At 57.7% G+C, this 25,573-nt stretch overlaps 2 protein-coding genes across 2 annotated transcripts; one reads left to right on the plus strand and one right to left on the minus strand.

The window, feature by feature from the left end:
• The first annotated feature begins 353 nt into the window (after positions 1–353).
• Positions 354–19,529, plus strand: COL2A1 (collagen type II alpha 1 chain). The gene is made up of 54 exons (XM_090128419.1): positions 354–488; positions 2,602–2,811; positions 4,506–4,522; positions 4,846–4,878; positions 5,001–5,033; positions 5,157–5,210; positions 5,331–5,432; positions 5,528–5,605; positions 6,224–6,268; positions 6,365–6,418; positions 6,533–6,586; positions 6,694–6,747; positions 6,849–6,902; positions 7,002–7,055; positions 7,142–7,186; positions 7,281–7,334; positions 7,430–7,474; positions 7,588–7,641; positions 7,730–7,828; positions 8,017–8,061; positions 8,481–8,579; positions 9,532–9,585; positions 10,001–10,108; positions 10,204–10,257; positions 10,359–10,457; positions 11,200–11,253; positions 11,339–11,437; positions 11,520–11,573; positions 11,698–11,751; positions 12,034–12,087; positions 12,166–12,219; positions 12,329–12,373; positions 12,640–12,738; positions 12,831–12,938; positions 13,014–13,067; positions 13,147–13,200; positions 13,283–13,336; positions 13,431–13,484; positions 13,574–13,681; positions 13,791–13,844; positions 13,963–14,016; positions 14,322–14,483; positions 14,576–14,683; positions 15,028–15,135; positions 15,298–15,351; positions 15,449–15,556; positions 15,831–15,884; positions 15,995–16,102; positions 16,234–16,287; positions 16,473–16,580; positions 16,660–16,948; positions 17,336–17,523; positions 18,572–18,814; positions 18,926–19,529. Exons 1-54 carry the CDS (start codon positions 401–403, stop codon positions 19,070–19,072), a joined length of 4,470 nt encoding a protein of 1,489 aa, XP_089984545.1. The 5' UTR covers positions 354–400; the 3' UTR covers positions 19,073–19,529.
• Positions 19,515–25,363, minus strand: TMEM106C (transmembrane protein 106C). The gene is made up of 8 exons (XM_031602779.2): positions 25,264–25,363; positions 24,493–24,713; positions 24,314–24,377; positions 23,607–23,766; positions 23,373–23,513; positions 23,077–23,126; positions 22,751–22,804; positions 19,515–22,341 (listed from the first exon to the last, which is right to left on the minus strand). Exons 2-8 carry the CDS (start codon positions 24,692–24,694, stop codon positions 22,194–22,196), a joined length of 819 nt encoding a protein of 272 aa, XP_031458639.2. The 5' UTR covers positions 24,695–24,713; positions 25,264–25,363; the 3' UTR covers positions 19,515–22,193.
• Positions 25,364–25,573: the final 210 nt, after the last annotated feature.

The raw sequence follows: 25,573 nt of genomic DNA on the forward strand, positions 1-25,573 counted from the left end.
GGGCGGGGGTCTCAACTTCCCTGGACCTCTGCAATGTGACAAGAGAGGGTCTCAGCCCCCTGCCCCCCCCCACACTCCTCTCGACGGGATGAGACCGGGGAATCTCAACACCCCAACCTCCCCCCAGCACGGCACGGGGCTTCTCCCCCTCCCACACCCCAACCCGTCGGATCACCGCGGCATGTGTTAGGTGGGGGGGGCACTCAGCCTGACCCCCCCCCCTTCTCCCCTCTTCCTCCCTCCCTCTCTACCCGCCGGTCCCGTCCCGGAGGAGGGTCGGGGGGGCCGTCCCGGCTCGGGTTACAGAGCCCGGGGGGCCGCGCCGGGACATATACGCGGCGTCGGGGCGGTGCGGCACTGCTCGGCCCGACGGACGGTGAGAGGGGCTCCGCCGCCCGCCATGCACGGCCGCCGCCCGCCCCGCTCCGCCGCTCTCTTCCTCCTCCTCCTCCTCACGGCCGCCGCAGCCGCGCAGGACCGCGACCTCCGTGAGTGCCACCCGCCGCCCCCCCCACAGCCCCCCTCCCTCCCTTCCCTTCCCCTCCCCCGCTCCACCCCGTCGGGACGCGGAGCTGCGGGATCCCTGCGGTGCGGTGGGGGTGCGGGGTGGGGGGTTGGAGGGTGGGGGGAAAGTGGGGTGGAGGTGGAAGTTGTGGGGAGGGGGACAGCGTGGCGTGGGGGGGAAAAGCGTGAAGGAGAACGTGAGATGGGGGGGCAGTTTGGGGTGTGGGGGGAAAGTGATGGAGAGAGTGATGGGGGGGTCAGTGTGAGGATGGGGTGGACGGTGTGGGACAGTGGGGAGGCGTGGGGTGGGGGGGAGAGTGAGGGATACGTGGGGAAAGTTTGGGATAAGTGGGGAAAGTGATGGGGACGACGCGAGGGTGGGGGGGGCAGATGGGACGGTGCAAAGGTAGTGGGGGAACAGTGGGGAGTGGGGGGGGGGACAGCGTGGGATTTGTGGGGACTCTGTGAGGATGGTGGGGGGGACAGAGTGGGATGGAGGGGGACAGTGTGGGACAGGTGGGAAAGTGTGAGGATTGTGGAGGGAAGTGGGGGGAAGTGGGATATGTGGGGACAGTGTGGGATAAATGGGGACAGTGTGAGGGTGGTGAGGGGGGGACACAGCAGGGAACAGTGTGGGACAGAAGGGGAATGTGTGAGGATAAAGGGGGGGCGGTGTGGGGATGGGGGGGACACAGATTGAGACAAAGTGGGGTGATGTGAGACGGAGGGGGAAAATGTGACAGTGGGGGTGGGGACAGCGTGGGACACTGCAGGCTGTGTAAGGACGGGGGGAAATTGTCTGGGATGGGGGGGGACAGCCTGGGAATGGGGTTTAGGCAGCATTGGGACCAAAGGGTACAGATGGGACAGCAGGGCACAGTGTGGGGCAGTGGGGGACAGCCTGGGGACACAGGTCCAGCTGGGGATGTGAGGTGGGGTCCCACTGGGATGTGGGATCCCATTGGGGATGTGGGTCCATCCTGGCCACCCCAGGGGGCCTCTGGGGACTCTGGAGCACCTCGTGGGGGCACCAGGACACATCCCTGAGGCACGGGGACACCTCATGGGGGGGGGGATCTCTGGAACGGCTTCCATCCATGCAGGGGTACCTTTTGGGGACACATCCCAGGGACCCTGGGGTACCCCCTGAACACACGGGGATGGCTCTTGGGACCCTGGGGTGTAGCCTGGGGAGGGACCCCAAGGCACAGCACGATGACTTTGGACCACCTGTGGGGGACCCCAGTTAGGGACACTTCTCGGGGACCCCCAGGCACCACATGGGGACTTCAGGGCCTCTCTTGGGGTCCCTGGAACATCTTTTGGGGACATTGGGACGCTTCTTGGAGTCCCCAAGGAACAACCTGGAAACTTCAGGGCCCCTCTCGGGGTCCGTGGGACATCTTTTGGAGACCTCAGGGGACCACCTGGGGATGCTGAGGCTGAGTTTGGGGACAGTGGGACACCTTTTGAAGACCTTGGGGACACCACCTGGGGACCTGAGGCACAACCGGGGACCCCAGGCACACCCCGGAGACCTTAGGACCCTTTTTGTGGACCTTTGGGCACCTTTTGGGGACACACCCTGCAGACCCCACCTCCCCTTTGGGCTCCCTGGGAGCACCGGGAATGCCCCCCCACTGCCCCCCAGCCCCCCCTCCAGGTTCAATCCCACCTAAAAGTGCCGATTGTCCGCGTGTGGCACAGTGACACCGAACGCCATCGGGGTTGGGACACTCCGGGGGAGATCTCCTCACTTCAACCCCCCCCCCCCTCTGCTGCGCACCGCCTCGCTGCTTGGGGAGCCTTCCTCCTCCTCCTCCTTTTCCTCCTCTGGATGGAATGGGGGCATCACATCCACCCCCCCCCCCCCCCCCCCGCTGCCAAATCCCCGCGTTTCGCTCCATCCCATGAATCGCTCCATTCATTGCGCACGGGGAAAGGCAAACCGGGAGGGGAAGGAGGGTGGGATCGGGGAGAAAGGAGTGGGGAAAGGGAGGGGGGGGGGGGTTCCCCATGCCACCACGGCGCGGGGGTGATGCCGTCCCCCCGCCTCCCCGCTCCTCCCCCCGCTTCCCCACCCCATCGACCCCGCAGCGGAGGCCGCCGGGGGCTGCGTGCAGGACGGGCAGAGCTACAGCGACAAGGACGTTTGGAAGCCGGAGCCGTGCAGGATCTGCGTGTGCGACACGGGAACCGTTCTGTGCGACGAGATCATCTGCGAGGAGCTGCGGGATTGCCCCAGCCCCGAAATCCCCTTCGGAGAGTGCTGCCCCGTCTGCCCCGCAGAGCCGCCCGCCGCCGCCCGTAATTTATTTATGACGCCCCCCCCCCCCCTCCCACAATAATCACTTTAATTACCTCCCCCCCCCCCCACCTCCCTGTACCGATAAATAAATTACCGTGCGCTTCTCGCCCCATGGATGAGGGGCGATCCATGGGGACGGCGGGGAAAAGGCAACTTGGGACCCCTCCCCTAATACGGACCCCCCCATACGGACCCCCCCCCCCAGACATCTCCTCTCACGCCCAAACAGCTGCATTCTGACTTTTTTTTGCCCCTTCTTGCCTTTTTTTGGGGGGCCCTTTTGGGTCTTTTTGCGCCTTTTTGAAGTTCCTTTTATTGCCCCTTTTTTCCTCCATCTCCCATTTTTTTTATTTGCCCCACTTTTTTGACCCTTTCGTCCTTTTATTACCCTTGTTTTGCCACTTTTTACCCCATTCTTGACGCTCTTTGCCCCTTTTGGGGGGGTCTTTCATTCCCCCTTTCCCCCCCCTTTTCCCGTTTTTGCCCAATTTTTGCCCCCATTTGGCACTTTTTTGCCATTTTGGGCTCCTTGGGGGGCTTTCATTGCCCCCTTTTCCCTCTCTTGCCCATTATTTGCCATTTTTGGCCCTTTATTCTCACTTCTTCCTTCTTTTAGCATCTTCTTTTCCCCTTTAATGCCCCCTTTTCACCTTTGTTTTTCCCCTTTTTTGCCCTTATTGTCATTTCTGGCCCTTTTGGGGGCTTCTTGAGAATTTTCTTCCCCCTTATTTATCTTTTATGCCCCATTTTGCCATTTTTGCATTTTTTTTTTGCCATTTTGGAGCCTCTCTTGTGCCTCCTGTTCCCCCTTTCCCCCCTTATTGCCCCTTTTTATCTCTATTTGCCCATTTTTCTCCTATTTTGGCCATTTTTGGCCTTTTCTTGCCCCCCTTTTCCCCCTTTTGCTCCTCTTTTCCCACTTTTTGGCCTTCCCCTCCTCCCCTTTTTGCTTTATTTTCCATTTTATTGTTGATTTTTGCCACATTTTGACCTTTTTGACCATTTTTGCTTCTTTTTTTTACTGTCTTTTTACCCATTTCTGCCCCTCCCCCTTTTTTTTTTGCCTTAATTGCCCTCTTTTTGGTCCCTTTTTACCCCTTTTTTGGCCTCCTTAGCTTTTATTCCCTTTATTCCCACCCCCCCCTCCTTAATTTTTGCCTTTTTTTCCCCTTTTCCCATTTTTTATCCCCCCCTTTTGCACTTTTTCCCTCCTTTTTGCCCTCTTTTCCCCCCAGTTTTGACCATTTTCTCCCCATTTTTTTCATTCTCAGAACCCCCCCCAACATTTTGCACACCCAACCAAACCCCACGGGGGGGGGGGGGGGGGGGTCACAGCCTCAGGTTGGATTTGGGTTTGTTTTTCATCCCATTATTCACCCAAACCCCATTTCCACCCCCATTGATGGGTACTGATCCCATTTTTCCCCACATCACCCCAACCCCCCCCCACCCCAATCCCCCCCAAAACCCCAAAGTTGCCTTTTTTTAACCCTTTTCTGCCCCCAGCCATGGAGGGGTGAAGGGTTGAGCATCCCCCCCCCCCCCCCCAACCCCAAGCGTGTGTCCCCGCTTCCGCGTGCTTCGCTTCTGGGGGGGCCCTGAACCCCCCCAGTGCCCCCCCAGTGCCCCCCCAGTTTGACCACCACCCCCCTCCTCGCTCTAATTTCTCATTCTTTCTTTCCCTTCCCAACAGGACAACCTGGCCCCAAGGTGAGGCTGTGCCCCCCTCCCTCCTCATTTCCAACATAATCTCCAAATTCTGGGGATTTTCACCTTTTTTTTCTTTTTTTTTTTGGGGGGGGGGGGGAAGGGTCGGGACAGAATCCTTGGCCATGTGTGTGGGGATTTGGAATTGTCTCCTCCTGGGGGGGGTGTTTCACTTCCTGGGAAGGGTTGGCTGCTTCTGGGGGGGGGGATGGGGATGGAGATGGGGAGGGGGGCGGGGGGAATGGGGAGGGGGGGGTGTCAGAAATGTGGGGGTGGGCACAAGAGGGGCGCCCCCGCTTTTTCTCACCCCCATCTTTGCTTTGCAGGGACAGAAGGGAGAACCCGGAGATATTAAAGATGTAAGTGATGGGGAGCAGGGGGGGGGTCCCAGATGGGATGCGGGGGTGTTATTAGGGTTGGGGGTCTCCACGTGCCTTTCTCTCACCCTCCCATTTCCCCCCCTCCTCCCCCCCCCATGCAGGTTGTAGGACCCCGAGGGCCTCCTGGACCACAGGTGGGAGCGCGTTTCTCCGGGCGCATTGCTGGAATATTTGTGGGAGGGGGTGGGAATTTTTTAGGGTGATGGGGGTGGAGCTGGGGAGAGCTGACCCCCCCCTCCCCCCGCTCACCTCCTTAGGGCCCAGCAGGAGAGCAGGGACAGCGAGGGGACCGTGGTGAGAAGGGGGAGAAGGTGAGTGCAACCCCAGAACTGGGAGGGGGGGGGGGCACAAAGCCCACCCCCCCCTATTCCCCCCCCCCCCCAAGACAGAGCATTTTGGAGTACAACGCTGCTGTGTCCCCCCCCCCATAGGGTGCTCCTGGCCCCCGTGGAAGGGATGGAGAACCTGGCACCCCTGGGAACCCTGGACCCCCCGGCCCCCCCGGACCTCCTGGCCCCCCCGGACTTGGTGGAGTGAGTATTGAGGAACGGAGAGGGGGGAGGGGGGAAGGGGGGCATTTTGGGGTGAAAATCGGCGGTTTTAGGGCTGAGCACTTTTCTGTTTGCAGAACTTTGCGGCGCAGATGGCGGGCGGCTTCGATGAGAAGGCGGGTGGAGCGCAGATGGGTGTCATGCAGGGACCCATGGTAAAGCCTCCCCCTCCCAAAGCCCCCCTCCCACCCCAAAACCAGGGGTCCCTCCAGAATTCAAGCCTCTTCTCCCTCCAAAAAACCCCAACCCAAAGCCAGGGGTCTCATCCCCACAGCCCCACTGTGGGACATGGGGGGACCCCACAGTAAAGACACCGTTCTGGGGAGGGGTCCCCTCTGTTTTTGCAGCCTGGGGTGGGGGGTGTGATGGTGGTGACAGCCACCCCCCACTCCCAGCTACCCCATGAAACACCCCAAACCCACACCTGGGAGTCCCATAGGGAATCCTGTGCCATCACCATTGTTCCCAGGGGACCCCCTCTGATTTTTTTTGGGGGGGAGGTGATGTTGATGATGACCACCTTGCTTCCCCCCCCCAAAAAAGAAACACAACAAACCAACCCAACAACACAAACAATGGGTATCTCATCCCTATTGTGGGACATAGGGGGTGTCTCATCCCTGCAGCCCCACTGTGGGACGTGGAGGACCTGCAGCATCACCACCACCTGTGGGGGGGGAACTTCTGTTTTGGGTGGGGGGGGGATGATGGTGACAACAGCCACCTCTTCCCCTCCCCCGTGGTGACATTGTCTCTCATCTCTGTCCCTACAGGGCCCCATGGGACCCCGTGGCCCCCCCGGCCCCACTGGTGCACCTGTAAGTACTCACAGCCCCCTGTGCTCTGGGGGGGTCTCTGGTTGGGTGTCCCACCACCCCCCCTCAATGCCACCTTCTGCCCTCTCCCCACTTTAGGGTCCCCAAGGATTTCAAGGCAACCCTGGTGAGCAAGGTGAACCCGGTGCTGCTGTGAGTATCCCCTCCTTGTCCCCATTTCTGCCTCCCTTTATGTCCCCCCCTTAACTTGGAGACACACCTCCTGCCCCCCCCCTCACCTCACCGCTGTCTCTCTGTCCCTTTTAGGGTCCAATGGGTCCCCGGGGACCTCCGGGACCACCTGGGAAACCCGGTGACGACGTGAGTCCCCCCGTAACAGCGGTGCTGAGCACGGGCAGCTCAGTGCACTGATGCCCCCATTTCAAGATCTGCTTCCTCTCCATTAAAACCCCATTATTTCCCTGCAGGGTGAGACAGGCAAACCCGGCAAATCTGGAGAACGTGGCCCCCCCGGCCCCCAGGTGAGGCGGCACTGGGCTGAACGCTGCCCACCTTGCTGCCCCCAACCCTTTTTCTCCCCCCCCCCATCTCAAGTTCACCCTAACCCTATTCCTTCCCACAGGGCGCTCGTGGCTTCCCTGGGACTCCTGGTCTCCCCGGAGTAAAAGGCCACCGAGTGAGTGCCCCCCACCCCACACTGCCCCCCATCACTTATTTCCCACTGTCCCCCCCCCCATAACATTGTTTCTGCCTCTCTCCTTTCCCCCCCAACCAGGGCTACCCCGGTTTGGATGGTGCCAAAGGAGAGGCTGGGGCTCCCGGAGCCAAGGTGAGTGGGGGGCGACCACCTCCATGGTGTGGGGATGTGTACCCCAACCCGGGCTCATCCTCTCTCGACCCTTTTTTCCCATATAGGGTGAATCTGGTTCACCGGGTGAGAACGGCTCCCCCGGCCCTATGGTGAGTGTGGGGGATGGGCATAGGGGAAACTGAGGCACGGAATGGGGGGGTCAGACCCCATAACCTCTGCACTGTGCCCCTTCCATCCCGGCAGGGACCCCGTGGGCTGCCTGGAGAGCGAGGACGTCCCGGCCCCTCCGGCGCTGCGGTGAGTGTGACAGTGGCCCTATGGCACGGGGCTGCCCCCTGTGGGGGGGGATCGGGGTGCTGTGACCCCCCCCCGTGACTGCCGTCTCCCCCCAGGGTGCTCGTGGCAATGATGGTCTCCCCGGCCCTGCTGGACCCCCTGTAAGTATGGGGCTGCTTTGACCTCGCACCCCAACATTCTGCTGAACCCCATAGGGGTTCTTCGGGAGCCCCCCCAGCCTGGGCAGCCCCCCCACACTTTCCTGTCCCCCCAGGGACCCGTCGGCCCTGCCGGAGCCCCTGGTTTCCCCGGAGCCCCCGGTTCGAAGGTAAGGGGTGAGCAGAGGGATGCGGGGAGGATTGGGGGGGGGAAACTGAGGCACGGTGCCCCGTCTCACCCCATTTCTCTCCCCCCAGGGTGAAGCTGGTCCCACTGGCGCACGGGGTCCCGAGGGTGCCCAAGGACCCCGCGGCGAATCCGGCACCCCCGGCTCTCCCGGCCCCGCTGGCGCACCCGTAAGTGTCCCCACTGATGTCACATCCCTGGGATGTCCCATCCTCATGGCATCCCCCTTGGCTCGGGAGCTGTGGGGAGTGTGTGTGTGTGGGGGGGGGGGTCTGAGCAGCAGAGGGGTTATCCTGTGCTTGGGGATGGGGAAACTGAGGCACGGGGTGAGAGATGTACCTCACTCTTCTTCTTTTAGGGTAACCCTGGGACTGACGGCATCCCCGGTGCCAAGGGCTCAGCGGTGAGTATGGAGCAGGGTGGGAAGGGGGGAGGGGTCCCGGAACCTTTGGGGTGGAGCTGGGATGGAGCTGGTGGGACACGTGGGGATGCTGGGTGTCATAAGGATGCTGGGAGATGGGGGGTGGTTGGGGGGTGTGGTGAAGATTCTGGGGACACTGGAGGTGCTGTAGGGGGGATGTGTAATGTGTGTGGGATATGGGGGTGTTGGGGATGCGGGGATCACTGTGAGATGCTGGGGGGCTGGGGGGATGATGAGGGCTGGGGGATGGATGTGTGGGGCTGGTGGGGGGACTGGGAGCCAGGAGATGCTGGGGGCCATGGAGTCATGGGCAGGATGCTGTGGGATGCTGGGGGCCATGGGGCCGTTAATGGGCATGGGGCCATGCTGTGCCCCCCCTGACGGCTGCTGTCTGCCTGCAGGGCGCCCCAGGCATTGCAGGTGCTCCAGGATTCCCCGGCCCACGCGGCCCCCCCGGACCCCAAGGTGCCACCGGACCACTGGGACCCAAAGGACAGACGGTAAGAGACCCCCTGAGACCCCACATGGGGACCGCGGGTGAGGCTCCGCCCACTGCCGCGTGACCACGCCCACTGTTGAAGTAGCCCCGCCCACTTTGTCACATGCCCCGCCCACCTGGTCGCAGGACACGCCCCCGTGCAGGACCCCACTGGGGGTCCCTCTCTGCCCCCTCCCCAGGTGCCCCACGGTCGCTCCCAGGAGACCCTTTTCTTGTCCCCAAAGGGGCCACTGGGGATGGGATGGGGTGGGAATGGGGTGGGTGATGAGATTGGGGTGGGATGGAATGGGAATGGGATGAGATGGGGATGGGATGGGAATGGGATGGGATGAGATGGGAATGGGATGGGGATGAGATGGGCACGTGGGTATAGGGACGGGAAAGAGGATGAGGAAAGAGTTGGGGACACGGGTGGTGATGGGGAGGAGGACAGGGTTGAGCATATGGGAAATGGGGGATAGGAGAGGGGATGGGGCTGGAGAATAAGATGGAGATTGAGAAGGGACAGCTATAGTTTGGGATTGAGGTGAGAATGGGGACACAGCTGGGAATAGATGGAGACAGGAGTGGGAGAGGGATGGAGACAAGGATACAGATGGCGATGAAGTGGGAGCAGTGATGGAGTGGAAATAGAGATGGGAACAAAACTGGGGAGCAGGAAAGGGGATGGGGGACAGGGACAGCGTGGGGACAGATATGGAGTGGATGGGAAAGGCATGGGGACAGGGATTTGATGGGGACAAGGATGGGGACAAGGATGCAGATAGGGATGAAGATAGGGGTAAGGGCAGCAAAAGAGCTGGAGAGATGGGGATGGGATAGGGATATAAATGGGGATGGGATGGGAATGAGGCCATGGAATGGGAACTGGGATGGGAACAGGGCTGGGGTTGAGATGGCGACCACGATGGGGGCACTGAGAGCCCATTGCCCACCTCCCCCTCTTCCCCCAGGGTGAACCCGGCATCGCAGGCTTCAAGGGCGAGCAAGGACCGAAGGGCGAGACGGTGAGTTTTGGGGGGGCCCATCCAGCCCCCGCCATCTGGGGAGGACCCCGCTGCGGGGCCGCGTCTCTAACGAACCTCTTCCCCTAACGAGGCCCCTCGAGGGGCAGCGTCCCCCCTCCTGCAGCGGGGGGTGGAGGGGGAACAATAGGCTCTGTGTTAGGGCCGCGCTGTGCCCCCCCCTCGGCCCCGGGGCCGGGGACATTCCCCCATCGCTTCATTAACCAACCTCAATGCGTGGGGCCGCTTCCCACTATGGGGCCGCTGAGCCCCGGCGCCGTCGTGACATGCGGCACCATGTGGACCCCCGGAGATGGGGGGGTTTTGGTTGGGGGGGAGGGGGGGAGCTGCGAGCTGAACCCCAGCCCCCAACCCATCCTGGTTTGCTGCTCTGACCCCTTTTTCTCCTCTTCCTCAGGGCCCCGCAGGACCCCAAGGTGCCCCCGGGCCGGCTGGCGAGGAAGGCAAGAGAGGAGCTCGTGGTGAACCTGGTGCCGCTGGCCCTGTGGGCCCCCCCGGAGAAAGGGTGCGTGCAGAGTGCTGCCCCCCACCTTAAAAAAGAAAACAAACAAAAAAAACCCAACAACCAGCCCTGATTTTGCCCCTCTTCTTCCTCCACAGGGCGCTCCTGGCAATCGTGGATTCCCCGGGCAGGACGGGCTGGCCGGACCCAAGGTGGGACCTTGGGGTTATGGGGGGGTGGGGGGTCCTATAGGGAGTGCCAGCTCCCTGTGCCCCCCCGTCCCAACCTGTGCCCCCCTCCCAACCCCACACAGGGTGCTCCAGGTGAACGTGGCCCCGCTGGTCTCGCTGGTCCCAAAGGTGCCACCGGTGACCCCGGACGTCCCGGAGAGCCTGGGCTGCCTGGAGCGAGGGTGAGAGCTTGGGGGGGCACAGAGCCTCCTCCCCATGGGGGGGGTTTAGGGTGGGGGTGCTGGGAGGCTCAGGTGTGGCAGAAGGATGTGGGGTGGTGGTGGAGGCTGCTGAGGTCAGTGAGGAGGGGTTTGGGGGCAGTTCAGGGGGTTTTGCTGCTGGTTAGGGGACATTTGGGGTTGGTTGAGGAGGTTGGAGGTTGGTTAAGGAACATTTTGGGTTTGTTAAGGAGCATTTGTGTTGATTCAGGAGCATTTGGGGTTGGTTAGGGAACATTTGAGGTTTGTTACAGAATATTTGGGGTTGGTTAAGGAGCTTTTGGGGTTGATTCTTTTGGTTTTAGCCAAGAAGAGCTTTGTCACGAAGGCGCTCTTTGGGGGTGGTTCAGTTGCTCTTTGGCTCTAATCAGGGTGAACTTTGGCAGCAGCTGAGATGCACTTGCAGTAGTTATGGTGCAGGTGGGGTTTGTGAACCCCATCGGGGGTGAAGGTGCTCTTTGGTGCTAATTAACGCTCTCTGTGGGGTGACAGGATGCATTTGGGATGAGTTAAGTTGCTTTTTGGGGGTACCAAAGATGCTCCTTGGGGTTACTAAAGAAGCTCTTAAAGGGCACGCAGCCCCCTGTGCCTTCATCTCAGCTCCACTTCAGCCCTGGAGCTGGGCAGGACAGGGGCTCCCAGTGTGTCCCCCTCCCAACTGGGGGCCCCCACCTGCTGCAGCCCCCATTGCTTCCTTCCCCCTCAGGGTCTCACCGGCCGCCCTGGCGATGCGGGACCTCAAGGCAAAGTCGGTCCGACTGTAAGTGATGCTCCACGGGGTGGGGGAAGGGGGGGGGTTGGGGGTGGCTGTTGTGACCCACGCTGATGTCCCCCTCCCCATATAGGGTGCTCCTGGAGAGGATGGCCGCCCCGGCCCTCCCGGCCCTCAGGGTGCTCGTGGGCAGCCTGGTGTGATGGGTTTCCCCGGTCCCAAAGGTGCTAATGTGAGTATTGACCATTTTCTGCCCCAAAATGGAGCAGTGAAGGTCAGTACAGGTGTGATCCCATCCTCTGTCCTCCCTGTAGGGTGAGCCTGGAAAAGCTGGAGAGAAAGGACTGCCTGGTGCCCCAGGACTGCGGGTGAGCTCCTTCTGCCACTCCAACCCCATAGAATCACCTTTTGGGGTTTCCCCTGCACTGTGCTCTGTGTGCGGGTGGGGAAACTGAGGCACAGGGCTGAGTGCTGGGGATTTCTCCTCTGCAGGGTCTTCCTGGAAAGGATGGGGAGACAGGAGCTGCTGGACCACCCGGACCCGCAGTGAGTGTCACTGCTTCTCTTTTTGGGGACAGATGTTTGAAATGTGGGGCTGGGGGGGTGTAGCCCCCGGATCTGGGTGGAAGACCACCCGAGGCATCTGGGGATACAGGATGGGCAAAACCCCCAGTGCTGAAGTGTGGGGATTTTGTGTCCCAGCTCCCCCACCCCGGTGTGATTTTGATTTTTGTCCTGAATCTTCGGGTGGGTGAGGGGCTGCAAAGGGGTGAATCCAGGAGGGAGGAGGGGGGTGTCTCAGAGCCATCGCTGCTGTCCTTCCTTTAGGGTCCTGTGGGCGAGAGAGGAGAGCAAGGAGCCCCCGGTCCTTCCGGATTCCAGGTGAGTGGGGACACACGAGGGGGGCTTGGGGTGATGCAGGTGGGCACCCCCCTAACACCTCTCCTTGTCCCCAAACAGGGACTGCCTGGACCACCAGGTCCCCCTGGAGAGAGCGGCAAACCCGGAGACCAGGTGAGGCCATTCATCCCTGGGCTGCAAGGGGGGCTTAGCCCTCTCTGACCCCCCCCCCAGCACCGACTCCCCCCAGTGCTGACTCCTGGCTCTCCCTTCCTCTCTGCAGGGTGTTCCCGGAGAAGCTGGTGCCCCTGGTCTTGTTGGTCCCAGAGTGAGTATTGCTCATCCCCCTGCTCGGGGACAGGGATCCTCCTGTCCCACAGAAGGTTTGGGGGGCTCAGGGGGGAGCAGAATCCAAACAGCTCCACCAAAACCATCGGACCTTCACAGTTCCAGTGGCTCAGTGTCCTCTTTCCTCCCAGTTCACCCCAATCCCACCTGGGATGGATGCAGTGCCCTCTGTCCTGAGGACAATGCCATTGTCTTCCTCACCGTGGCCTCGGGGGGCTTCTTTCTGATTTTCTCCCCTCATCATAGGGTGAACGTGGATTCCCTGGTGAACGCGGCTCTCCTGGTGCCCAAGGGCTGCAGGGTCCCCGTGGGCTGCCTGGAACACCTGGCACTGACGGACCAAAGGTGGGTGACAGAGGGTGGGTGGCACGGTGCCACCACCACGGATCTGTGATGCCATCAAAGCCCCAATGACCGCATCGCTGTTCTGCTTTTAGGGTGCAACCGGTCCGGCTGGCCCCAATGGTGCCCAGGGTCCCCCAGGGCTGCAGGGAATGCCTGGTGAGAGAGGAGCAGCTGGCATCGCTGGCCCCAAGGGTGATCGGGTAAGGTGATGCATCCCATAAGTGTCCTGAGTGGCATCAGGTCTCAGCTCGGCTCACACTCATCCCATCCCACAGGGAGATGTTGGTGAGAAAGGACCCGAGGGAGCTCCGGGCAAGGACGGCGCACGTGTAAGTGAGACATGGCCATGGGATGGGCTGGCAAAGGATGCTCACAGAGACCACATCCTCACCTGTCTCTCTCCCATAGGGTCTGACGGGTCCCATCGGTCCCCCTGGTCCCGCTGGCCCCAACGGCGAGAAGGTGAGAGCAGCATCACAGTGCCCCACATTGCGCCCCATGGAATGACCCCAGTGCCTCCACCTCTCCATCTTTTCTTTTCCAGGGTGAATCCGGCCCTCCTGGTCCATCTGGTGCTGCCGGTGCCCGTGGAGCCCCTGTAAGCACAACGTCTGCAGCCCCTGTGTGCCTTGAACCATAACCCTAAACCCCCATCAACCCCCTTATCAACCTCCCCCATCTCTCTCCATTAGGGCGAGCGTGGCGAGCCCGGTGCCCCTGGTCCTGCTGGATTTGCTGGCCCCCCGGTGAGTGTTTCACCCCAAAGCCCCCATCACACACCCACGTTATCACCCCATGTCCTCACCCCACTCACGGTGGCTGCTGTCCCCATCAGGGTGCCGATGGACAACCCGGTGCCAAAGGCGAGCAGGGAGAGCCTGGGCAGAAGGGTGATGCCGGCGCTCCCGGTCCACAAGGTCCCTCCGGCGCTCCTGGCCCCCAGGTACAGCCCCAAAATGGGGCAAACCCCCAAATTTGGGACATGACAGCCCCAATGCAGGCACGTTGCAGCTCCCATTTGTATTTGTAACCTGTTTTTCTCTCCTTGCCAGGGTCCAACTGGCGTCACTGGTCCCAAAGGAGCTCGCGGGGCTCAGGGTCCCCCTGTGAGTACCAGAGGGGTGGGCTGCAGGATGGGGAGGGGGTGACCGTGGGGCTGAGTTGTGTCTGAGCCTTGTTTCTTCTCTCCCTCTGTTCACTGTGATTCTCTGATTCCCTCCCCAGGGAGCCACGGGATTCCCCGGAGCCGCCGGCCGCGTGGGACCTCCTGGACCTAATGTGAGTCTGGGGGGATTCTGGGATTGCCCCCACCTGGCCCTAATGTGAGTCTAGGGGGGGGTTCTGGGGTTGCCCCCACCTGGGGTTTGGGTGCTGCTTCCCTGTGCTGCGTGTTGGAGGGGGCACTGTGTCCCTACACGGGCATCTGGGGTTTTCTTCCTCAGGTCTTTGATGCTTTTGGCCATTCCAATGATAGAAAAGAGCTTTTCTAAGGAAAAGAGCTCCCCAACCAAGCAGCGCTGTGATGTGGGTGATGAAGATTGGCCACCTCTGGTTTGCACCAACGCTGCTTTCCTTCCCTTTAGGGTAACCCAGGCCCCCCTGGACCCCCTGGCTCTGCTGGCAAAGATGGCCCCAAGGGTGTTCGTGGTGATGCTGGCCCCCCTGGCCGTGCTGGAGACCCTGGCCTCCAAGGCCCTGCTGGCCCCCCTGGCGAGAAGGGCGAACCCGGCGAGGACGGCCCCGCGGTGAGGATTTCGGGGGTCTTCTCCCTCTGTGCACCCCCTGACTGCATGGTGCCATTGTTCTGGGTCTGATCCCCCTCTCTGCTGCCCTGCAGGGTCCCGACGGCCCCCCCGGGCCTCAAGGCTTGGCAGGACAGCGTGGTATCGTGGGTCTCCCAGGACAGCGTGGTGAGAGAGGCTTCCCCGGACTGCCAGGGCCATCGGTGAGTGGGTCACTCTCATTTGGATGCACTGAATCCTATGGGTTGCAGATATGTGGGGGTTGCAGATATGTGGGGGCTGCAGATATGTGGGGGCTGCAATGCTCTGGAGCCCATCTCAGGGACCTCCAGCCCCTTGGTGCAGCCTGTGGAGACACCGTTTCCAGATGGTTTGGGGTTTTGCAAAGCTCCTTTTCCCCACCAGGAGCCGCTGGTGCAAGGCTTAAAGCTGGGGCAGGAAAATCATTGGTGGTTAATTGTTGCAGAGGGGTCTGGGAGCCATAAAAAATGGAGAAGGGATTGCGCTGGGGTCTCTCCCACTCATGCACTTTTTTCCCCTCTTTCAGGGAGAACCTGGAAAGCAAGGAGCTCCTGGCTCTGCAGGCGACCGAGGTCCCCCTGGCCCCGTGGGTCCCCCTGGGCTGACAGGTCCTGCTGGAGAACCTGGGCGTGAGGTGAGCAAAACCCCAGCATCATCACACCAGCACTGGGCATCACCGACCTCATGGCACAACTCAGCTCCTGGAGCTCCCTGGTGTCTTTTCTCCAGCATTGAAAGGAGACTTTGCACAAATGCTGCTCCACCCCAGGGTTAAAACATCCTCTTTTCCTCCTAGGGCAACCCTGGTGCTGATGGACCCCCTGGCAGGGATGGTGCAGCTGGTGTGAAGGTGAGCTTGCCACGCGCGCCCCATGAGCGCTCACTATCCCTGTGCCAAAAGCCATGGGGCTTTGCACAGATCTGACCTTCCCACCCTCTGCTCACAGGGTGATCGTGGTGAGACCGGCCCTGTGGGTGCCCCTGGTGCTCCTGGAGCCCCCGGTGCTCCTGGTCCTGTTGGTCCCACCGGAAAACAAGGAGACAGAGGCGAGACGGTGAGTGCTGCGTGAGGGTTTAGGGTTTAGGGTCTCATTATGGCTGAAAATCTGCTGTGATTCCCCTCGAGGTTTGTTCCTTGCTCCAGTGCTCCAGCTGAGAGCATTTAAAGATGCTTTGAGGCACAGACAGCTGCTGATTGTCACTGTTGCTTGGATTTGGGGTATGGTGGGAGGGACTGATTCATACACCCCTGAAATCCCGAATTCATGGCTTTGAGGGGGTGTTTCAGGTCGCTGTCACCTTCTGATGTCCTTTTTTTTCTCCCTGCAGGGTGCACAAGGGCCCATGGGTCCCTCTGGTCCCGCTGGAGCTCGAGGAATGCCGGTGAGTGATGCTGAGCACATCAGCACATCCCACGTGCAAAGTGTGGGGTGCTGTGTGCCGGGCAGGGCTCTGCCCACCCTGAGCCCAACACGGTCCTGTCCCCACTTCAGGGTCCCCAAGGGCCTCGTGGTGACAAAGGTGAGACAGGAGAGGCTGGAGAGAGAGGGCTGAAGGGCCACCGCGGCTTCACCGGTCTGCAGGGTCTGCCCGGACCACCTGTAAGTTGATTTGGGGAGCGCTGAGCCCCCCTGTAGGATGCGGCTCCTTTGGGGTCTCTGTGGCCACCGAGGCTCTGGCAGGGGTTGATGTGCTGACCACAGAGCTGTTACCACCCTGGCTTCCTCCTCAGGGCCCTTCTGGAGACCAAGGTGCTGCCGGTCCCGCTGGTCCCTCCGGTCCCAGAGTAAGTCCTGGCAGTGGTGTTTGGGGTGGTGAAAGGGAAAGGAGCAGCAGTGCCCTCCCTGGGCACCTGCAGCCTCTGTTAGCTCCTGATTGCTCGTTAGCACCAGGAGTTAACAGCTCCCCATTGTCTTCCCTGCCCTGAGGTCTCGCAATGCCTTCAACCCCCATTTTGGGGCTCTCTCCTAGGGTCCCCCTGGTCCCGTTGGCCCCTCTGGCAAAGATGGCTCCAACGGCATGCCCGGCCCCATCGGTCCTCCTGGTCCCCGTGGACGGAGTGGTGAACCTGGCCCTGCGGTGAGTCCCAGTGTGGGGAGACAGGGAATGGAGTCCAGCTCACAGAGCAGCCCATCAGCATCGCTTCCTTCTCCCATAGGGTCCTCCTGGAAACCCCGGTCCTCCCGGTCCTCCCGGTCCTCCGGGCACCGGCATCGACATGTCAGCTTTTGCTGGACTGGGTCAGACAGAGAAGGGTCCCGACCCCATCCGCTACATGAGGGCAGACGAGGCGGCAGGAGGGCTGCGGCAGCACGACGTGGAGGTGGACGCCACGCTCAAATCCCTCAACAATCAGATCGAGAGCATCCGCAGCCCCGAGGGTTCCAAGAAGAACCCAGCCAGGACTTGCCGCGACATCAAACTCTGCCATCCCGACTGGAAGAGCGGTAAGAGCTCCGTGTCTGCCTCTCCCATCCTCCCATCCTCCCTAAAGAAGAGCATCCCCAGCATCCTTGCAGTCAGGTGGGATGTTAGGAAAGGTTTCTGCTCCGTAAAAGTGGTTGGGCACCAGACTGGGCTGCGCAGGGAGGTGGGGCAGTCGCTGTCCCCAGATGTGTTGGGGAGCTGTTGAGATGTGGCACTTGGGAATGTGGCTTGGTGGGGATGAGGCAGCAGTTGGACCTATCTTAGAGGTCTTTTCCAGTCGTAATGACTCTGTGCTTCTATCAGTGTGCATGGTGGTGCTGGGCGGACTTTGAGGTGATCTTTGAGGTCTTAATGACTCCTAGACTTCCCCAACCCCATGAACATTCCATTTGTCCTCCCCGCTGCAGGAGATTACTGGATTGACCCGAACCAGGGCTGCACCTTGGATGCCATCAAAGTTTTCTGCAACATGGAGACGGGCGAAACCTGCGTCTACCCGACCCCCAGCAGCATCCCCAAGAAGAACTGGTGGACCAGCAAGACAAAGGACAAGAAGCACATCTGGTTTGCAGAGACCATCAACGGCGGTTTCCACGTAAGTGTCCCCCTGGGCGTCCTTTTGGAGGATTGATCCCACCTGGGATGTCCTTCCTTGAAGTTATGTTGATGGATTTTAGTGAAGTTTTAGAGGGTGATTTTGAAGGCATAGAGTTGGGTCAGTTTAGCTCCACAAATCAAAGGAAAAGGATAGGATGGGGCAGCTGAGCTCCCTCTGTTTGGCCCAGAAAAGATGAGGATGAAGAGAGGCCTCACGGCCCTAAAGCCCTTTATGACCCCTTATGGCCCTACAGCAGTGGTAGGAAAAAGTTCTGCCCCAGAGGGTATTGGGCATGGAACAGCCCCGAGATGCTGGAGCTCAGGGAGCATTGGGAAAATGCTCTCAGGCATTGAGTTTGGGTTTTGGGTCAGATCCTGCGTGTCCTGATGTACAGAGGGCAACTAGCTCATGGGTGGGCTTTAAGGACCTTTCCAAACCCAGCCATTCCATGGTTCTGTGATCTTTAAGGACCCTTCCAACCCAGCCATTCCATGGTTCTGTGACCTTTAAGGACCTTTCCAATCCAGCCATTCCATGGTTCTGTGATCTTTAAGGACCCTTCCAACCCAGCCATTCCGTGGTTCTGTGACCTTTAAGGACCCTTCCAACCCACCCATTCCATGGTTCTGTGATCTTTAAGGACCTTTCCAACCCAGCCATTCCATGGTTCTGTGATCTTTAAGGACCCTTCCAACCCAGCCATTCCATGGTTCTGTGACCCTTAAGGACCCTTCCAACCCAGCCATTCCATGGTTCTGTGATCTTTAAGGACCTTTCCAACCCAGCCATTCCATGGTTCTGTGATCTTTAAGGACCTTTCCAACCCAGCCATTCCATGGTTCTGTGATCTTCGAGGACCATTGTAACCCAACTATTCTGCTATTCTATTGGTTTTACGATCTTTAAGGATCCTTCCAATCCAAACCATTCCATGATTTTTTTCAGCCAGCTGGGAACCTGAAGTATGGAAATCTTCCCAAAAAGCTCCTGCGACTAAGATGGTCGTGATGCCTGCAGGCTTTAACTCCTCACCTCTTCCCTCCAGTTTAGCTACGGCGATGAGAACCTGTCCCCCAACACCGCCAGCATCCAGATGACCTTCCTGCGCCTCCTGTCCAGCGAGGGCTCCCAGAACGTCACCTACCACTGCAAGAACAGCATCGCCTACATGGACGAGGAGACGGGCAACCTGAAGAAAGCCATCCTCATCCAGGGATCCAACGACGTGGAGATCAGAGCTGAGGGCAACAGCAGGTTCACCTACAGCGTCTTGGAGGACGGCTGCACGGTAGGTTGCTGAGCGCCTGCAAAAGAAAGGTGTAGATGGGGAGGTGGGGTTGAGGCTGTGGGGATGGGGTTGGAGCAGCTGACAGCATCCCTGCCCTCCTTTTCTCCCCAGAAACACACTGGCAAATGGGGCAAGACTGTCATCGAGTACCGGTCGCAGAAGACCTCGCGCCTGCCCATTGTAGATATTGCACCTATGGACATTGGCGGAGCCGAGCAGGAGTTTGGCGTGGATATTGGCCCAGTCTGCTTCTTGTAAAAAGAGTTGTTTTATTTGTGTGTTTGTTGTTTGTTCGTTTGTTGGTTTTTTTGTTTTGTTTTGTTTTTTACAAAAAAAAAAAAAAGGAATCCAGCCCAATACCATAAAATCAAACCAATCCCACCCCGAGGACCCGTACGTTCCCATCACAACTTCTGCACTGAACGGATGGCACGACCCCGTGCTCCCCTTCGGGACCCTCCAGCGCCGTCACCGGGCAGACTGCGACATAAAACCATGGGCTTATTTATTTATTGCCTTCCTGGAAGGCCTATTTTTTTAGGTCGGGTGGAGGTGGGAATCGATCTGGCAGGTATGATGGCCCCTTCCCACAAAGGGATCTGGCAAACGCAGGTATCGCGAATCCCCTCCCCTCCCCGTGTATCACAGCAGGAGTGCTAATGTATCATACAACAGAAATGGTGCTATTCTTGTAAAACAAGTCTGTATTTTTTAACATCAGTTGATATAAAAACAAAAAAAAAAAAAACACAAAAAAAAACTTTTGGTGGAAAGTAAAAGCAGCTGTGCGGGTCCTTCTTGTGTTTGTTTGCTGTGCAACCTCTTCCCTTCTCCCCCCCCGTAAGGGTTTGGGGTCAGATCTCAAGACTTATGGGTTAAGAGAGATGGAAAAGGGAAGAAACCATAACTAAACAAATTCTTCAGACAAAGAAAAGAAAATCCTTCTGACTTTCCTTCCTTGTGTCCTGTTTTGTGCACATGTAAAGATAATTTAAGGGCAGATTCTGCAGAACTGCAAGTGGAAGAGTTCATGGCCATGGGGTGCACACATGGACTCCTTGTAATGAAGCAGCTCTGCCTTTAAGCTTTATTAAAACACGACATATGTAAATGCTGCTCTTAAGCAGCTTGTTAATTAGAGGGAAAGCCCCAGTAGTTTAATTGTTTTTAACTATCTTCAAGAAAATTAGCCCAGTGACCCCATGAGAGCTGCTGGCCCACAGGTTTCACCACAGCACTGCTGTTACAGGGTCAGCTTTTTGCACCAGCTGATAGCAGTCCTTCATTAAGAGAAATTATGACTTGAAAGGATTAAAAACCCCTTTAAAGAAATGCTGCTTTGGGGCCCTGGTCTCAGTTTTAAGTGCTGGCAGCTGGCAATGCTGCAGCCAAAGCACCTGAGGCAGCTTTCCAGGGCTGGGAGCTGCAAGAAACATTGGCAGAAGAAATTCATTAGAAAGGATTGGGGGATTAAGAAGGATTTTCCAAAATAAACGCCCTTTATAAGGCCAAGTGCCACATGACCCAGAGGGCACCCCCAATTACCAGGGCTCTCCATGTCCCAAAAGCTGTTTCCCTTGCTCGGATAAGCAGCAGGATGGGGGATCCCACAGGCAGCCCTCTGAGCTCTCCCTCACCAGGTAAAAGCAGCTCTGCTTTTAGGACCTGACCCCAGGGAGCAGGAGAGCATCTGTTATCTGCAGCCAAAGCACCACAGCAAAGGGTTGGGGGCCATCAGGAAGCTCAGCCAGCAGGACGAGGAAGGGCAGAGCGTGTGACTCCTACAGCTTCCTTACAGAAAATTCAACTCAGCAGAGTTAGATGCTGATAGGGGTTTATCAGCACAGTGTGAGGAGCTCGTGATGAGATGGGGATGGTGCAGTGACAGCTGCAGAGCTGAGGTCCATGAACCCAAACCCTGCGTGGGAACGGAGGTGCTGGGAGGGCTGCTCTGCTGGAGAGGATTTCAGCCCTCATTCCCCCAAATCACCAGCAGGAGACAAGGGGCATTCAGGCAAAAGGTGACACGATGCCAGTCACAACACTGAGCACTCCCTCTGGGACAAAAGGTTGATTTCCACAGGACGCAGACACAGTATTTCCTCAGTTTCCAGGTAAAGACACCACTCAGCACACAGCTCTCCTTTAATAGGCAGACTTCAGCTCCAGAAGCTCTGCTGGGAAGACACTCCACCTCTTAAAAAAAACAAAGGGCATTTTTATTTCACACTTGCACAAAAGAAAGCCTCCTTCATTGAAAAAACACCAGAGCCACTTCCCTTTGGCCACTTTGTTTCCACATAGAGATGGATGGAGAACAGCATAGGGTGCGCACAGAGGAAACACAGGAGGCTGCAGTGATGTGGTTCCAGAAAAACTAGAAAGGGCAAAAGCAGAACAAAGTTCTCCAAGCTGCAAACACAGCAAACAGACCGCAGAACTGCAGCCTGCTGAACTGCAGCATCAGGTTTGTTTGCTTTGCCATCCTTTGGGAACGATCGGCTCCGGAGAGGTGAGTCTTTGAAACACAAAACTCCCCAATCTTCAACAAAATCAGTTCAGGTCTGCGCTCACTCGCAGCAGGCACAAACACAAAGCAGCACTGAGCTGCACCTCCCCTGGGTTCAACACCAGGGAACTCACAGCTGCTGAATGCCACACGCCCCAAGCAGCGCGGATCAGAGGGTCAAAGCCACAGGGACCCTTCCCCACACCAACAGCACCCTGCTTAATGAGGCTGTCCTCATTAAGACGGGTGTTTTGGTATCGGGTCTCTGGAAGCAGCTTCAGCTGCCAGCAAAAGAGAAAACATTTTGGTGGTTTCAATTCCCTTTCCTCCTACTAGTGCAAGTTACACAGGTGAAAGCCTGAACACCTCATCCGTGCATTCCTGGCAGAGGATTATCCCTTTTTATCAAGTTCTGCTCTGAAAGATGCCAGTAACAGGCTGCCACCAAAGTTGGGATAAATCACACAGAACTAGCTAGTTTGCCCTGAAAGGAGCAGAGTGTTAAACTTCAAAACTTCAATCTAAATCTCTGAGATCCTTGGACCCCAAAGCACAGAGCTCAAATCCTCAGTTCCACACACACACACACAAAAAAACAGTTAAAGAATTCAAAAGGAAGTCAGGCCTCTCACTTTGGAAGGGACCTGGAGGCTTGTACACGAGCATCAGGGATGTCAGGGACAGGCCAGCAGTGCAGCCCAGCTGCAGGTGGCAAAGTGCAAAAGGGACCCAGAGCCTTCAAGTCTCTCCTAAAGTCACTCGCAGTCCTTCTGCTTCCATTTCAAAGTTCTTTTTCTACAGCTACGCGTTTCATATTTCACCAGGGAAATCCATCTGCACCATCACCACCCTCAGAACACAGCAGTGAGCTCAGGGTTTGCTCAGAGCCACGCCGTGCCCGGAGGGGGCCGGCAGAGGGGGCAGGTCAGCCGTGGAGTTGGTGCTGCAGTCGATGTAGTGGTACGTTTCCACAGAGCTCTGCGTCCTGCGGCCAATGTAGGAGAGCTTCACCGACGTCCTGAGGGAAAGGAGAGCAGCTCAGTGGGGACAGGGCCAGGGGTAGATCCCTCCATTAAATGCAATCAGTGAGCTTCATGGTCATCTCATAAGTGCCCCCTCTAAAACAAGGGATTTTCTCAGGTTTAGCAAACCTACCCAGGAGTGCTCACCGCAGAGAGCAGTGGTGAGCAGAGCTGCTGAGCCAAACCCCAGAACACAGCATCCATCATGTAGAAGCTCCATTCAGAGCCATCTGGCATCTTCTCTTCCACTCTATCTTACATTTTACCTGCCTGTGCCACCCGGCCTGGATTAAAGCTGACACAGTGAACCAGGCTGGGTTGTTTGCTGAGCACAATTTTCTCTGTGTGCCCCAGACTTGCTGTGGCACCAGTTCCATTTTGAGTCAGGAGCAGAGCTAAACCTACCTCATGAAGATGACTATATTATGCACCTTCACCTTGGGAAATGTGCAAAAGAAACTGGAAGAGATCAAAAGAGAGAAAGTGGTCAGCACAGGCTAAGCAGCTTAGCAGAAATGACTGCACTTCTTGGAATCTTCTGATGTAGTTCTACCTCTGATGATAACTCAACATCCAAAACCCCAACACAACATCCTGATAAAGTGGCCTTTCAAGTCATTTCTAGCAAATGGTTGTTTTCCAGAAAGTTAGCAGAAAGCAAGTCATTTCCAAAGCAAGCAATAACTAAAGCAGCTAAAACCTACTATACACAAAAACCAGTAAATCCTTACTACACATAGGAGAAAGGTCCTCCCATCTCCGCCTTCACTGTGAAATTCACCTGTAAGACAAAAATACATTCACTTGCAGTTTGGTTACTCGCTTCAAAACACCCCGTCAGAGTATTTCCTGCATTACACTGCATTTCAGCTGCTGTGCAAAGAGCATAGCCAAGAGACTATTTGCTAAGCAAACCTTCAAGGCACAGACACAGTGCCCTCAAGTCAGCTTGAGATACCACACCAGTTCCACACACGATTTAGTGATGCTTACAATACACATTGCAAAGGCAAATAAAGACAAATACCAGCTTGTCACTTAGTGGCTGGATGCTGGAGATGTTGGTGATCTGCTGGCTGCCCACCACGGTGTTCATGTACTGCACCTGACTAGTCAGACTGTCCACTGTCACTGAGTAGAAGTTGGAATTCCTGATCCGTAAAGTGGCCTGGAAGGACAGCAGGGAGACACAGGTCTGTTCATTCCTGGCAGCTCAGCACAGGATCTGTCCCTCAAGAACAGGGATGCACAAAAACTTTACCGTGATGGCAAGAAGGACAACAGAGTTCTTCCTGTCGAACCACACTTGAACCACCTTAATGCCTCCATCATCCACCAGCACAGAGTGTGGAAAGAGGAAGAAAACGACCAACCCTGAGATCAGAAGGCAGAGCAGCACCGACAGGAGGACATAGAGCTTCCTGGAACAGACGAGAAATGGGTCACAGCCTTTGCCCTAACACAGCATCTGCAACTGCAAGACATCTTGTATCCGAAACCCAAACTTGTCAGCAAAACCAAGCACATCTGCTCTTCCCTAAAAGAGACTAGAAGTGCTGCTTTAACATTTTTCGTATCTGAAATTGCTCAAAACACCACCCTTTACACAGCTCACTTTTCGGTAATGAGTAACCAAACAATCTTTCTTTCCCCCAAAGCATTCTGAGAATCTACTACTAATGGTGCTGTTGGGAACGCAGTTTCTTTCTAAAAGCTTCTGTAAAGAGCACAAAAACAAAGTGTGTGAGTGGGATGACTGTTTCCACATTCACTCCTACGATGGGACTTAACAGCAAATATTTAAAGTGAAAGTTTAAGTTGTATTTGTTGGCATACTTCAGTGAAAACAAGGCATGAGACGAAGGAAAAGCTGCAGACTGCATAAAGCTCTGAGCTGTGGCAGTCACTGACAGAAGAGCACTGTCTGCTCTTTGCAGAGGTTTAATTATGCTCCTACTACGCACTTACGTCCTCTGTGGACGGAGCCTCTGGTCGCTGTAGGGTATCAAAGCCACCAACTCATTTACCTGTTCTGGAAAGCAGAAAGAACACAGTGACCAACTCCATATGATTGCCAAACCTTTTAAGTAAATAAGGAACGTTGCAGCACCCTGCTTTTTGTGCTAAGGACAAAAAAAACCACCCACCTGTGGGAATGCAGCCAGTGCCTTGGCAAGTGGGGCAGGTGATGCTGTCCTGACCCGTGAATTCAACGTATGGAAATTTGGCAATGTCCTCATTGCGGTCTCGGCTATCGAGTAAATCATCATCACCATCATCATTTGCATCAGCCTTCCTCCTCCGCCTGGAGGCAGCACTGTCAGCAGACAGAGAAAGTGCAGAACCCATAGCAGCTGTGGAGGAAAAGCTGCACAGACAGCAGCAGAGAATTCAGTGCGTTTTGTGGCAGACAGAGAAACCCCACTTTGAACCACAGGCAGGAGGGGAACAACCCCCCCAAAACCCATTACAGACCCTCACACACAGCCCCATACTTTTTCAGCCCTCTCCTATCTGAAAACCACCCACCCTCAGGTGCCCATCCCCCACCACAGGGTGGTGGGGCACACTGGGAACGCCCCACCCAGGAACAGCCCCACAGAGCCCCCCCATAACAGAGACACCTCCACACAGAGGGCCTCAAACCCCCTCAGAAACCCCACAGAGACACCCAGCGCTGCCCCAAACGTTTCCCGAGGAGCCAAACGTTCCTAAACGCTGCCCCCTCAAAAAAAACCAAACCCAAAGCTCTCCCACAAAGGCCCTGCCACAAAGGCCCACCCATGGACAGCCCCCTCAGAGACAAACCCCCTTTCAACAACACCCACAAAAAGCACTGCTCTCACTCAAACGAGCCCAAAGGACCGCCACACAAAGACCCCAAAAGACCACGGCCCAGCGCAGCCCCCCGCACCCACCGCAGCCGAATGGCCTCAAGACCACGCAGCCGCCGTTGCTATGACGACGACGCCTCACCCTCGCCCCACCCCTCCACTTCCGGCGCAGGGCGGAAGGAAAAGGCGGTGTCCGCAAGCCCCGCCCCCCTCGCTGACGCTCCGCCCAATGCGCGTAGGAGAGAAGGCGCTGCGTCACCGCCCCACCCGCGGGGTAATGGGCGGGGCCTGAGGAGGGCGCCGCTCCCGCGGTGACGAAACGCGGCGCCCCGCCCGGGTGTGCCGCGTCCTCAGTGCGCATGCGCCGCACAGCGTTAGGGCGGTGCGCACGGCC

Source organism: Phasianus colchicus, chromosome 33 (genome assembly GCF_987193195.1).
Source record: "Phasianus colchicus chromosome 33, bPhaCol1.hap1.1, whole genome shotgun sequence".
In the NCBI taxonomy this organism is placed as follows: Eukaryota; Metazoa; Chordata; class Aves; order Galliformes; family Phasianidae; genus Phasianus; species Phasianus colchicus.